This window comes from Prionailurus bengalensis, chromosome B2 (assembly GCF_016509475.1).
Source record: "Prionailurus bengalensis isolate Pbe53 chromosome B2, Fcat_Pben_1.1_paternal_pri, whole genome shotgun sequence".
NCBI classification, from domain to species: Eukaryota; Metazoa; Chordata; class Mammalia; order Carnivora; family Felidae; genus Prionailurus; species Prionailurus bengalensis.
The window spans coordinates 99,993,759-100,008,903 of NC_057349.1; the positions used below are offsets into that span (position 1 = coordinate 99,993,759).

The 15,145-nt window shown below is 41.7% G+C and overlaps 1 protein-coding gene across 1 annotated transcript in view; it reads left to right on the top strand.

Annotated features, from left to right (window-relative positions):
- Positions 1-2,056: 2,056 nt before the first annotated feature.
- SLC16A10 (solute carrier family 16 member 10) overlaps positions 2,057-15,145 on the top strand; it is a 116,256-nt gene continuing 103,167 nt past the window's right edge. Inside the window, exon 1 of the mRNA XM_043592121.1 lies at positions 2,057-3,159. Within this exon, the coding sequence (XP_043448056.1) occupies positions 2,826-3,159 (334 nt within the window). The 5' untranslated portion in view covers positions 2,057-2,825. The remainder of the gene's footprint in view (positions 3,160-15,145) is intronic.

Here is a 15,145-nt window from a genome sequence, read left to right on the forward strand (position 1 = left end):
GAAGCAGACTCCAGGCTCTGAGCTGTCAGCACAGAGCCCGACATGGGGCTGGAACTCACAGACCGTGAGATCATGACCTGAGCCGAAGTCGGACGCTTAACCAACTGAGCCACCCAGGCGCCCCTTTCTTTCTTTCTTTCTTTCTTTCTTTCTTTCTTTCTTTCTTTCTTTCTTTCATATGACTCTTGATCTCAGGGTCATGAATTCAAGCTCCACACTGAGCCTAGAGCTTAAAGATTTTTTTAAAAATACATTTTATATTTAGAAGTGTTTTAGATTTATAGAAAAATTGCAAAGATAGTACAGAGTTCCCATCCCTTTTCACCCTCTTCACCCATTTTCTCCTATTATTAACATCTTAATTCACATTCCACACTCATTACAATTAATAAGCCAATATTAATAATTAACTGAAGTCTGTATTTTATTCAGATTTCCTTATTTATTTATTTATTTATTTATTTATTTATTTATTTATTTATTTAGAGGGAGAGAGAACAAGGGCGTCTGAGTGGGGTAGGGGCAGAGGGAGATGGAGAGAGAGAATCCCAAGCAGACTCTATGTGCAGCATGGAGCCAGATGTGGGGTGCAATCTCATGATTGTGAGATCGTGACCTGAGGTGAAATCAAGAGTCGGACACTCAACCAACTGAGCCATCCTTCCCCTAGATTTCCTTAGTTTTTTTCCTAATGTCCTTTTCTTGTTCCAGGATCCCATCTAGGATGCCACATTACATTTAGTTATTCAGCTGCCTTCAGTTCCTCTTGGATGTGACAGTTTCGCAGACTTTCCTTGTTTTTCATGACCTTAACAGTATTGACAAGTACTTGTCAGTTGTTTTATAGAATGTCCCTCAGTTGGGATTTGTTTAGTATTTAAAAAAATTTTTTTTAAAGTTTATTTATTTACTTTGAGAGAGACAGAGAGAGTGAGTGGGGGAGGGGCAGAGAGAGAAGATGGGGCAGAGGATCTGAAGTAGGTTTTGTGCTGACAGCAGAGACCCAGGGTCTCAAATCAGGAATCATGACCTGAGCCACAGTCAGACTCTTCACTGACTGAGCCATCTAGGCACCGCTGTCTGGTTTTTTTTTTTTTTTTTTTTTTTAATGATTAGACTGGGATTATGGGTCTTGAGAGGAAGACTTAATATACTTAATCATTTGCTTATATCGATATTGACTCGTGGATATTTACTTTATATTTTGCGTTCTAATCCATGCCTTTTTAAAAATGTACTTTCATGGCTAAGTAAAATGTGGATAGCTTTCGAAGTCAACAGAGGTGGACAACATTTAGAGGTTATGCAGTATGTATTTAATCAACCCGCCACTTTTTCCTATTTCCAACAATGCTGAAATAACATCCTTGTGCGTTCATTTTTGTGCACTCGTGTGACTATTTTTAGTGTATTATTCTAACCCCATCTCTAAGACACATTCATTATACCTGAGCTATGTTCCCTTTCTTCAACTATACACTGCGTTCTGTAGCTTAGGCGGTTTTCTCTACCGAGAATGCTCTTCTGCTATCTTTGCCCACTCAATTTCCCTATTTGATTCAGGGCTCAGCTCCAAGGCATCTTGCTGTAGAAGCTCTTCTGTAGTGTTTTGAAGAGAATTTTATGGTTCCATCCCACTTCTCTTTGTTGTGTATGTATTATAATACTCACCATCTGAGCCTCCTGTTTTATCCCAGGACTTTTTCCTGGGTAGTTTATTAATGGGCAGAAGAAGAAGTGAGATCAATCACACTCATCTGTGTACTCCATTGCAGTGATGAGCCCATAAAATAACTAGTATATTTTGACTTTGAAGCGAAGAACCTGAGTAACTGACAAATTTAACTGTGCTCAATTTCATGGCTATTCTTCCTTTCTTTCACATATATTGTTGTTGCTACATGCTTCAGGGAGTTGAATATAGGTGCTAGTTTTTGTTTAAAGTGCAAATAACTGTGCTGTAGTTTAAATGTAATGTTTTCCAGCTGTCTGTCAAAAATGTTACTGGAAGGCTTTGGTATTACAGTGTCTTACAAAATGGGCATTTTAATGTGCCAAGTATTTATAGGAAATCGTATATGAAAGCAGGAGAAATGAAACGATTACATAAGGCCCCTTATACTTCTGACTTTCTTTTAAGTAAGCAGGGGGCGTTATGTACCCCAAATATTATGGTTCGTAATAAGAGGTGCATGTCAAAAAGCAAAACAAAAACAAAGCAAAGAGACAATGTTAGTTTGGTTGTGACGCTGTCAGCTGAGGCTAAAGATCTCATACTGCTTTGTGATGACACACCCAGACTGTACTTAGGCAGATTCGCGCCCCTTCCTTTAATACTTGGAGACGAGGTAACCCACACATCCGTGACCCCCCAACTAGGTTGGAGGAGGCCTTGCCGCAGGCGCGCGCGCACAGACCGCCACCCGCGGACACCTGGCTCCGGGCTCAGCCAGGCGGGGGGCCCCGCCTCCGATCTACCGAAGCCCAATCATCTGGAGAGTCTGGGGTACGTCCCGCGCCGGCCACGCCCCCAGCCTGCGGGGCGGGGGGCGTCTTTAAGAGCCGGCCGGCGGGCCCCCGACGCAGTAGGGGGTGCGGGGCTGTGGGCTGGAGGCCTGAGTGCTGTGCTCTGGGGTGCCGGCTCGCCTCCGCCTTCCTCCTCGCGGCAGCCTCGGTGCCCTGCGCCGCCGTCCCACCGGGGGCTCCACCGCCCTCTCCTCGGCCTCACCACCCCGCCGGCCGGGCGCTCGGCGGCTCCTCCGTGAGCCCGCCGGGAACTCGCACCCCTCGCGCTCCCCTGGCTCCCGAGGGGGCCGCCTCGGGCCATGGTGCCCTTCCCCGAGGAGCCCGCCGCCGCGCGGGGGACGAGCGAGGCGCAGCCGCCGGGCCCCGCGCCCACCGGGGCAGCTCCGCTGCCGGGCCCGGGACCCTCGGACGGCCCCGAGGCGGTCGTCGAGAAGGTGGAGGTAGAGCTGGCGGGACCGGCAGGCGCTGAGCCCCCTCAGCCTCCCGAGGGCGGCTGGGGCTGGCTGGTGATGCTGGCGGCCATGTGGTGCAACGGGTCGGTGTTCGGCATCCAGAACGCCTGCGGGGTGCTCTTCGTGTCCATGCTGAAGACCTTTGGGTCCACGGACGATGACAAGATGGTCTTCAAGACAGGTGAGGCGCGGAGCCGGCCGGGGCCAGCCCGGGGTAGGGGGAGAACGGGCATGGGGCCCCTGAGCGCATCCCGCGTGCAGAGTGTGCCCGCGCCGGCTTGTGCGCCTCGGTGGGTCCCTGTGTGTGGGAGAGCGTGAGAGAGGTGGGTCTGTCCCATCGCAAATGCAGCCTATCGCTCCAGGGGCCTCGGTGTGCCTGGCTTTGTAGTGAATACAGATTTGGGCACAGTGTGTTTGGAAACAAGCCGCAGAACTTATTTCCCAGTAAGCAAGAGTAGGGTGTAAGAGTCTACGTATACTTTCCTCTTAATTGTCGAGAACAAACAGAACCTTCCAAACCCAACGACACCGCACTGTGATTTTTGCAGTCTCTTATGCGACCGTGACCGTTGGGTTTTCGTTCATGTGCCTCCGGGGCTGCAGAGGGGCGTGTGTGCTGAGGGGAGGCACGGTTGGCGAGATTAAAGAGATTTATTCCAAGGTCAAGGGGAGTTCCCCAAGGGAGCTCTGCCAAGAGCCCTGGTTTCGTGGTTTGTTTGTTTGTTTGCTTGTTTGGGGCGGGGGGGGGGGGGGCACTGTGTGCTAAATATAGAAAGCATAGGAGGCAGCCAGATCAGGGACTGGGAGGAGGAAGGTGAAGGGTTGCCCTTTCCTGCTGTGTTGTCATATTTCACCATATACTAGACTAGATGAAAAAGTGCAGACTCAACATTTTTTTTTCCCTGTAGAGACTTATAATGTGATCTCTTGACAGGCAAAAAACAAGTCCAAGACCTTTTGTATATAACTCTTTTACATACATTATTGTACTTCAACCTGCAAGGCAGGTGTTATCAGCCTTATTTAGGAGAGAAAACTGAAGCTTGGTAAAATAGTGTCTTCGTGAGTAGCAGAATGGAGATAGAACACACATCTTATGACTTAAAGGGCTAAGGGATTTCCATGACTAAATAAGGCTCCTCCCTGCCATTTGAGGAACTTTATATGATTAATAGTCTTTTTTTAAACCTTAATTTTCTATTTTTAGTGACTGTTCCTTAGGACTTTAGTGTGCATACAAAGAACATGCAAGAGACTGTTCTAACAAATTCTAAGGCAGAGGTAATGTTGGGAGTTTTAAAACCTTTTATAAATACTATTATACTGTATGTATCATTCTGCAGTGTGCTTTTCTTCTACTCTGCATTGTTTGCAATTTATCCACATAATATCTCAACTTGAACTGGTAGCTTAAATTCTTTACATTTTAGCTCCAGGTTTTCCATTGTATGAATATATTATACTTTACTAATGCATTCTCCCTTTAATAAACGTTTAGATTACTTCCAAACTTAATATAAACAATGCTGCAATGAATATTCTTGTACACTGTCTCTTTGCATATGTGATAATGTACCATATTTAATCTGGAATTTCTGTTCCTTAAACAGTAGCTCTTGAACTACTGTGTTACGCAGGTCACAGGGCTAGTAATAGGCTAATGTAATATCCTATACTTATTTTTATGGAAGGCAACTGTTGAAAGTCTAGCAGAATTGATATGCATGTGCAATATTGAACAAAAAAAATTTTTTTTTATATGAGCATGGGTATCTGGTAGGGAGAAGCTCAAGGAGGCAGATGGAAATGGTAGAGTCAACATTTTAAGACTGGTTCCTTTAGCATTTAGCATATTCTTGACTAGGATTACAGATTTTTAATGCAGTCAAGATAGCAAGACAACAGTCTTTTGTTTACCAGTGTTTCTGCCAACTCAGGTGAGTAGGTCCTTTCTATCTGTGGATTTTTTCTCCTTCATTTTATGAGAGTGAGAGTGTGTGAGTGAGCAACTATGGGGGAAAAACCATAGGAGGGCCAGAGTTTTACTGTGTCGCAGCCTTGACCTATCTTCCATCCCCAAAGTTCCTGTTGACTACAATGTTCCAACACAGGCCACCTGAGGGGGGACGGAGGGGACAGGAACCTGCTGTCTTGAGCTTTTTGAAGCTATTTTCAGTTTTGATGAATATCCTTCTCCATTTACTCAGTTGAATCCTTGACGATTTTCAGTCATGTTTGTGTATATGTGGGTGTATATTGTATAAATAGTTATACAAATATGCCAGCTAAATACTGAAAATCTTTTTACTTCTGCACATGACTCCCATGTATGGTTGTGCCCTTGCACAAAGGTGCCCAACTCAGGGTAAGTGGTGCCTGAAAACCAGCCTGTGCTCTGGGTGCCCGCCTATATACTTGTAATGGCCCTGTATGACATAGCAGCTACATTGAATCTTTACTTGGATACTATGTGATACAGAGCTGATAACTGATAAAATTTAAGGTCTAAGGAAGAACAAAGATTTAACCTCATCTGTGAAAAAATGGTAACAAGATACTCTTTAAGCCAGTTAATACTGAGACCTACCCACCCCCTGCGCCAGCCCAACACACACACACACACACACACACACACACACACACACACACACACACACACACGCGCGCGCGCGCAGGTGTTTCATAGTCCATCCTTCACAGCAGGTATTAAAGTATTTGAGAATACCTGAAGTTTGACTGTTCAGGCTTCTTTATTTTGATATTCTAATGCTGAGTCATCTGTGATCAAACAGATGCAAGCTTCAAGTACAATACAAAAAAATACCTGAATTGTTTAAGGCTTTTATTTTTCAAACTTTTGGTCCATTTTTTATTACTGTTATTCATGATTGATAATCTCAGCATTAGAGAGCATTTAATTCTGTCTCCATGTTTTCATTGGTTTCTTCATAGTGATGAGCCCTAGGGCACATAGGGAGGTAGTGATGGAATGCAAATTGAGGTTTCTAAATGATAGTTCACTTTTCTTGAGAACTACCTATGTGCCAGGCCCAGTGCCTGCATTCCTATTTAAACATTACAACAAGTCCAGGATATTGGCTTAATTAAATATCTTTCTTTTCAGATGTGGAAACTCAGGCTTACAGAGTTTAAGTAAGTAGTGGAGCCAGGATTCAGCCTCAGGCTTATGTCTCTAGAAATGGGGTTTTTAATGATTGATCATATTGCATTGAGTAGATAACTTTTGCTAATTCAGTGTTCTTAAATTTTTTTAAAACATTTATTTATTAAAAAATTTTTTTAAACATTTACTCATTTTTGAGAGTGAGAGAGACAGAGCATGAGGGGGGGGGGCAGAGAGAGGGGAGACACAGAATCTGAAGCAGGCTCCAGGCTTTGAGCCATCAGCACAGGGCCCGATGTGGGCTTGAACTCACAGAGTGTGAGATCGTGACCTGAGTTGAAGTTGGATGCTTAACTTACTGAGCCACCCAGGCACCCCAACGTTTATTTATTTTTGAGAGAGAGAGAGAGAGAGAGAATGCAAGCAAGGGAGGGGCAGAGAGAGAGAGAGGGAGACACAAGATCTGAATGAAGCAGGCTCTGAGCTGTCAGCACAGAGCCTGATTCAGGGGTCGAACTTGTGAACCATGAGATTATGATCTGAGCAGAAGTCAGATGCTTAACTGACTGAGCCACCCAGGCGCCCCTGCTAATTCAGTATTCTTTATGTTGTATATCAATTCAAGCATTAATTGACTGAGCACTATTCCAGGCATTCTAGGGTTGGAAAAGAAGTCTGAAAGGTCATGATCTCACAGTTTGTGAGTTGGAGCCCCAAGTCGGGCTCCTTGCTGACAGCACAGGGCCTGCTTGGGATTCTGTCTGTCTCTACCCCTCTCCTGTGTGTGCACTGGAGCAATTTCTCACTCTCTGTCTCTTTCAAAATAAAGAAAAGGCTTAAAAAGTCTGAAAGATTAGGGTGCCTGTTTCTTGATCTTACTTTGCTATCAATAAACGATTGCCAATTGTTAATGTCTCATTGAAATAGATTTTTGTAGAGGGACTTCTATGGAGAAACAAGATAATTTCATATGGCATTTAAGCAAAAATCTGGGGTTTCCTTTGAAGAACCATGTTCCTTTAGATTGATACACGGTAGGATGATGTTTCCAGACAGAACTGAAAAGGAGCCTTTCTCAGGCTTACTTCTTTTCAGGCTATCTTAACTCTTCCTATGCAAAACAAAAAGAAAACAAAAAAACCCAACAACAACAACAAAAAAAAACAACAACCAAAAAACCTCTTCCTATGCAACTGATGATCCACCCAAAATTTCTCAGGAAAGGCCCTGAAGAAATTCATTCACACGAAGATATAAGTTAGTTTATACGTCTTCATGTTACTCCTTATTCATTCTACAACTGTTTACCAAGTTTCTGACACTCTGTGCTGGGCCCTAGAGATGGTAATTGAGAGAAACAAGGTCAGCTGTTCCCAAGGATTTTTTGATCTTCTGTGGGATACAAATGACTAAACAGAATACTTCCCTGAGGCATTTGCAATATATCCGTGCTCAGTCTTATTTTAAAAAGCTGCAATTCTAAGGAAATTCCAGTGAATGGTGAGGGCTGAGAAAGGCATTTGATGGCCTCTTTCTCTATGGTAATAAATCTTACTTTATTAATGTGAGACTTTGGAAAGGGCAAGCAAGCTGAACTGCAAGTTAGGCAGTAGAACTAATGGAAAGTGTTGAGTGTATCCCGGCCCCACTGTGTTATCCTGGCTGCTGATGACATGGTACTCAGAGGTCTGCCTCACACCTCCTGCTACATCAGAGGAAACAAGCTGGGCTCGAGTGGTCTCTTTTCAGTTGAACTTTTACCGGTTCACATGTGCACAGGTAAATCTGATGCTTTTGGGAACACGAAAATAATTACTACCACTAACTGGAACATTATTTTCCCTTAGAAATCACTACTTGGCTGGATATTGGAAAACCCATTTTTGGTTCCTTCATGGAATTGATAAAGAGTCAAGGGTACTTTTCAGATGCAGTGCTGTGGACACTCTGGGATCTTACGAGGGTATTAATCTAGTTTACTTCCCTGCTTTCTTCCTGGAGAAATAAATATTTTAATGGCATATTCACTTTTTAAATATATTTATTTAAAACAAGTATGTTTTCAGAATCAGTATTCAGAGTAGTTAATGATATTCTTTTGGAGATAGGATATCTTTGTGGTCCAGAGGCTTGGTCAAGTAAATTCCGAAGGCTTCTTTGGGAATTCCGGAGGCTTCTTTCAGTAATTCCCAAAATGTGTTCTTTAATAACCTTCTTCAAAGTGGAGGTCTGTGGTTCAACAAGTTTGGGAAACACGGCGCATTATCCTCCTTTCTTGGATATTTAAAGTAGAAATCAAGGTATTAAAAATTCAGTAGTTTTAAAGAGAAGTAGATTATTAAAAAGGTTCCAAAAGGGGAGGCTCTTTGTCTACAATCTTTAATGGAACTCTGCCTTCTCTGTGTGGAGGTAGATTGCTCTTTAGACAGTTAAAATCACAAAGTAGGATTTTCAATAGCACTTAAGGAGCAATACATCTTGTTAGATCTTTCAGTATAATCCTACTAGCACCTCTCAATCTTCAAGTCAGTTCATGTTCCTGAAGGTTTTTTTTTTTTTAATTTTTTTTAACGTTTTATTTATTTTTGAGACAGGGAGAGACAGAGCATGAACAGGGGAGGAGCAGAGAGAGAGGGAGACACAGAATCTGAAACAGGCTCCAGGCTCTGAGCTGTCAGCACAGAGCCTGACACAGGGCTCGAACTCACGGACCGTGAGATCATGACCTGAGCCGAAGTCGGATGCTCAACCAACTGAGCCACCCAGGCGCCCCCCTGAAGGTTTAAAAAAAAAAAAAAAAAAGTTTTCCAGGCACCCGGGTGGCTCAGTCAGTTAAGCGACTGACTTCAGCTCAGGTCATGATATCTCAGGGTTTGTGAGTTTGAGCCACCCCCGTCCCCGCCACGCTCACTGTCCCCCTCCCCCCCCCAACTTGTGCGCACGCTCTCTCTTTCTCTCTCAAAATAAGTAAACTTAAAAAAAAAATTAACTGCTCAAAGAACAAAATCAATAAAAAATAAATGGATACCAGAATTATGTCAGGAGGGGTTTTGAGATATCTTTTTGAATAAATTATACTCTGTGCTCCTGATGTGATTTGCTATATCTTTTGGATGGGTTCTTGTTGAATCTGTGTTGCAGTTCCTTGAGGCTTCATCCTAGGCCATGTACTTCACTTTTCCTACCTTCCTGTGTGTCTCATACACCCAATGGCTCCAGGCACTATCTTGGGGTTGTTATTTCCAAATTTCTTTTCTCTGTTCATGACCCGTATTCATTATATTGGGACAGTTCCATGTGGATACACAGGTATATCATACTCAACTAAAATGAACTCATTTTTTAGCCACCCCATAATATATATATATATATATATATATATATATATATATATACACATATATATACACACACATATATATATACACATATATACATATATATACATATATATACATATATACATACATAATATATCTCCACCAAAAAGAATAGCCCACTTGCAAATAGACATATCCTTCCTTCTGAATTCTCCGTGCATGACACCTCTGGTTGCTTGAGTCAGAAACCTGGAATTCATCTTAATTTCTTATTTCTGCCTTTTCCTTTCCTATTTTGTTAAATCAGACACAGTCCTTTTGCATTGACCTCCTTAATGCCTCATAAATCAATCCCCTTCTTTTCCTTTAGTACTGTCTTAATTCATGCCTTCATTAATTTTGGCCTCAATTATTGTCATAATGCTTTAACTGGTCCACCTGTCCTCAGTTACACACTTAAGTGACTTCTCTAAAACTTAGGGCCATATCATCTTTCTGTTTAAAAGCCTGCAGTGAAACTCATTACTTCTAGGAAAATGTTGAGCTCCATACACCAAAGGACTCCAAGTTCTGGCCCTTGCCTGACCCGTTAGCCTTGTCTCTCACCTCTCTTCCTTCTTGTTCTTTGTGTTTTGGCCAAGCTGAAAGCCTTGTGCTTTTCCAAATTTATCCTGCTATCTTTTGCCTCTATGCCTTTATGTGTGCCTCTCCTCTCTTCAATGTAGTTGTTAGTCCTTGTAAGATTCTGATGAAATGGTTAGCCATTTTATTCCTTTTGTTACAACCATGGGAGAAAACAATGATTTTATGCGAGTGTTGTTACATTTTTGATGCAATTGGAATGTTTTGGGAGTAACATGAATTCAAATGAGTTAGGAATTAAATTTAAAGTGGAAGACAGAGCGGGTGCCTGGCTGGCTCAGTCAGTAGAGTATGGGAAGGGAAGGGGAGGGGGAGCAGGAGGGGGAGGAGGATCTCTGGGTGGTGAGTTTGAGCCCCATGTTGAGGATAGAGATTATTCTTAAAAAGGACTTAAAGTGGAAGACAGAGAACGTAATTGCAGTCTATTCTAATCTAGCATTCTGTGAATGGTATTTTAAAGAGAATCCATATTTAAGTGACAATTTGCACAGTCCTTTATCATAAATAAAGAGCTTTCATACACATTAACATTATTTTTTTAGAGTAGCCTTGTAGCGTGCTGTTACCTCCATTCACAGATAAGAAAGTTTTAACTTGCACAGTTTCGGGTTGGGGCACATGATATCAGTGTTTATATTTTTCAAGTTGAATTTAAGAGCATCTTTTCAGCTGTGTAAAAATTTGTGCTTATGTTAAAGTTGTCCTGAAATGTAGAACCTTGCCTGTTTTCTTCCTTGAAACTATTTTCTGCTTATTTCCCTATATATTCTCTAGAACTTTAATAGTGTCTTGTACCCAAGATATCAGAAATCCTGGGAAGTTGCTTTTGGAATAGAATTCTATTTAGAGTTATTACAATCCAATTAGAGATCTGATCTCATATTCAGATTAAACAAACAAACCTTGACAAAAACAAACTAAACCCCAAACACTACTTGAAAAGTTGGCTCACCATGGCTCTGAGCATTAGCCTAGCCTGGTGCCACCCATGAACCATGGTGTTTTTATTGGCAGTGATTCAGAATGAGCAACTCCAGCACTCCTGGGAGCTGTACAAACCCACCACACCATAGCCAGTTCCTCTGAGACTGTAGTGATGGAGGAAAGCAGTGCTTTCAGATGTATATGTACATGTACCAAATGCTAAAGTAATGCTAAGGTATCTTCATTAACAGCAGAAATAATTCCCTACCTTGAATATAGGAACCAGAGCTAAAAGAACTGAGACAATGACATGCCTTATTTCCAAGTTGCAAGTATTTTTTCATTTCAATAATTTTTAATTATGGGGATACATATGAAATACAGATGTGAAATAATGTATATGGACCAAAGCAGTGTTTCTGCTTAAGTTAATTCTGGAAAGATATATGAGTCTGAGAAGGCAGCACAGATCCACACCCCCCCCCCCCCCACCACCACAAGGAGCATATCAGAAGTTCCAGAGAAGCACATTTAATTTACAAAAGGATAGTCAAGATTATGCGAAAAACAAAAGAATCTAATTATTTCCATAATACAACCAAAAGTGACAAAATCTTAGCTGGTGGATAAATACAGAAGCATGGCTTTATCTTTTGAATATTATGGCTACTCATTCAAAAGGTAAACTACCTTTAGAGGTGTGCATCAAGGATTATGAGACTTCTGTGTTTATCAAGAGGGAACAAAGTTGGCCAGAAACACTGCTCCCCCATATGGAAGAGAATCACTGACTAGAGTTTATGCATTGGTATGCTGTTCAGCTATTACTTTTTTTTTTCCTTTGCTAAAGTAAATTGCATCAGCAGTGTTCTGTGTGTATTCAGAAAGTCAAAATTTATTCTTGTGACAAACTTAGACTGGATTCAAAACCAATTCTCTGATATACTTTATAAAAGCAGTAAACCACTATTCATTAAATGGAGGTATTTCTTGACTCTTCTGGGTAGATCGGTATTAATGCCAAGTCAAGTGGGTTAGTCTGGTGGCCTTTTAATAGTAAAAACCTTTTCATCTTGCTTAATTATCCTTTTTATTGGTTTTGACTTCATGTTCCATTTTTTCAAATGGCAGCATCTCAAAGGATTCACATTTGTCAATAGTTGTTTAAACGACATTCCACAAAGTTAATTGATGTTTTAGTGCAGTCGGGGGCAGAAAGTTAGCATTGTTGCTCTATACTAATGCAACACTCAAACTTTGGCAGCAATATCCTTAACTTCATACTTCTCCCTCAGTGCCAGGATTTTGGATTTCTTACTTTCTATTAGTTTATCTGTGGCCTCTAAGTTTTCCATGTTGAATAAGTATTACTTTTATAATAATAAAAATATTAATATTAAAAATAGTTCACCATTAGCATTAGAAATACTAACTTTCATGACTATAGTAGTAAACTTGCGCTAAGAATAAGATGTTCTATAGGAATAAATGATAGATGTATGAAGGTTTCTTTTTTAATTTTTGATTTTTTTTTTTTAATTTTTTTTTTTCAACGTTTATTTATTTTTGGGACAGAGAGAGACAGAGCATGAACGGGGGAGGGGCAGAGAGAGAGGGAGACACAGAATCGGAAACAGGCTCCAGGCTCCGAGCCATCAGCCCAGAGCCTGATGCGGGGCTCGAACTCACGGACCGCGAGATCGTGACCTGGCTGAAGTCGGACGCTTAACCGACTGCGCCACCCAGGCGCCCCATAATTTTTGATTTTTTAAAATGTTTTTATTTAGTTTTGAGAGAGAGAGAGAACATGAGCAGGGGAGGGACAGAGAGAGAGAGGGAGACACAGAATCTGAAGCAGGTTCCAGGATCTGAGCTGTCAGCACAGAGCCTGACGTAGGGCTCAAACTCATGAACCACGAAATCATGGCCTTGACCAAAGCTGGACGCTCAATGACTGAGCTACCCAGGTGTCCCTGGTTTTTTTTTTTTTTTTTTTTAAGCTTATTTATTCATTTTGAGAGTGAGCGAGAGAGTAAGCAGGGGAGGGGCAGAGAGAGAGGGAGTAGAGGGAATCCTAAGCAGTCTCTGTACTGCCAGTGAGGAGCCCCACAAGAGGCTTGAACTCACAAACTGTGAGATCATGACCTGAGCCGAAACCAAGAGCCTGCTGCTTAACCAGCCGAGCCACCCAGGCGCCCCTATAATGTGTGGAGTTTCAGTTTTAGGTGTTATGTTTTTCTCCTACTCAAGAGAAAAATGTTAATTATGGAATAGTCTGGAAATGGAAAGCCAATGAATACTAAACTTTAACTCTTCAAATTTATAATGGATGCGTATATACCAGTGTTCTTACATGTGTATAGATGTCATTAGTATGGAGCCACAATCCCTACAGGGGAGTTTGAGGCAGGGCCCCATAGTCAGATACCTTGATAGTTCTGCAGCAAAATCTATGAGTATTCAGAGCAAATGGGACAAATAAAGGCCATAGTTTCATGTCAGTTCAGTTTTTTTAAGTTTTCTTTTAGTGTTTATTTATTTTTGAGACAGAGAGAGACAGAGCATGAACGGCGGAGGGGCAGAGAGAGAGGGAGACAACAGAATCCAAAGCAGGATCCAGGCTCTGAGCTGTCAGCACAGAACCTGATGTGGGGCTTGAACTCACGAACTGAGAGATCATGACCTAGATGAATCAGACGCTTAACCAGCTGAGCCACCCAGGCGCCCCCAGGTTATATTTTGCTTCCAAGTGAGTGTTGATATCATCTTACAAAAAACTTTGGGTTTGGGATTTCAGAATTGCCAATATGGAATTGTAGATTTACATGTAAATATTTACTTTTGTTGGGGCACCTGGGTGGCTCAGTTGGTTGGGTGATTGACTTCTGCTTTGGTCACGATCTCATGGTTCGTGAGTTCCAGTCCCCTGTCCAGCTCTGTGCTGACAGCTCAGAGCCTGGAACCTGCTTTGGATTCTGTGTCTGCCTCTCTCTCTGCCTGTCTCTCTTGCTCATGCTCTCTCTCTCTCTCAAATTAAATAAACATTAAAAAATATTTACTTCTCTTTTTTGTTTCTCAGTAACCATTCTTTTTAAGGTACATTTTTCTGTATCACATAGTGTACCTACTTAAGGCTTTCAGTAAGCGTGTTCTTCTGCTGTACTGGTCTATCCTAGATTACTAACCAGCCCCTTTGGCTGGATGTTTGAATTGTAGGCAGTGTTATGCAGTGTAAGTATCATATCTATATACATCTTGGAACAAATTGTTTTTTCTCCTGTGGAGTGCTTCCTTAGGGTATATGTAAAAGTAAGATTCCTGGTTCAAAAGGTATGAACAACTTTATAACACTTGTTACACATTGCCAGGTTGTTCTTTAGAGAACTTGAGCCAGTTTACTGTGTACTAGCAATATATTGGTTACCTGAAAATCCTACCAGTGTTTTATTTTTATTAATATTTGCTAATTTGATAAGTGCCAATGCTATTTTTAAAAAGCAGCTTTAGATTATATTTCATTGCTTTTAGGGCTATGGGTTTCCCCAGTTTTTGAGCTCTTTAGAAGCAGCAACATGGTTTGGCAGCTATGTGTAATATCTGGAAATAGAAGGGGGCATATAGCAATAAATATCTTAGAGTAAAACTTTGTTACCACGGGTGGGAATGCTAGGAAGGCCTGAGATTATTCTCGTTTTTATTCTCACCTGACACACCTTGGTAGGTGGGGCACACCCTTGTTCCCATTCATCTTTTCTCAGCACAGGTGTTGATCAGGGCCTTCTTTGGGATTAGAAGTGGGGATGGAAACTAACCATCTGGAGACTCAGCCAGAAGTACTTCCTGACTCTTCCAGGTGACACCTAATCCTTCAGAGGATCAAGTCTCCATGAGCAGCCCTGTCTCCTTCTCTGTGCTATCGTCTTGCCTCAACCTTCTCCAGACCCAGCCAGTTTGGTTAAAAATAGCTTTAGTTAATTAATTTGGGTGTATGTGTGTTACAGTTGTTGTCGTTGTTGTTTTGCTTTTAGTTTTAAAAAGATCTAGAAATCCTTTATTGAATACAAACCATGTACTAGGGGTCATGCAAGAAACAAACAAATTTGACTTCTTGAAGCAAAATGCCATGTACATAAATAACTCTAATGCAATATGCTACA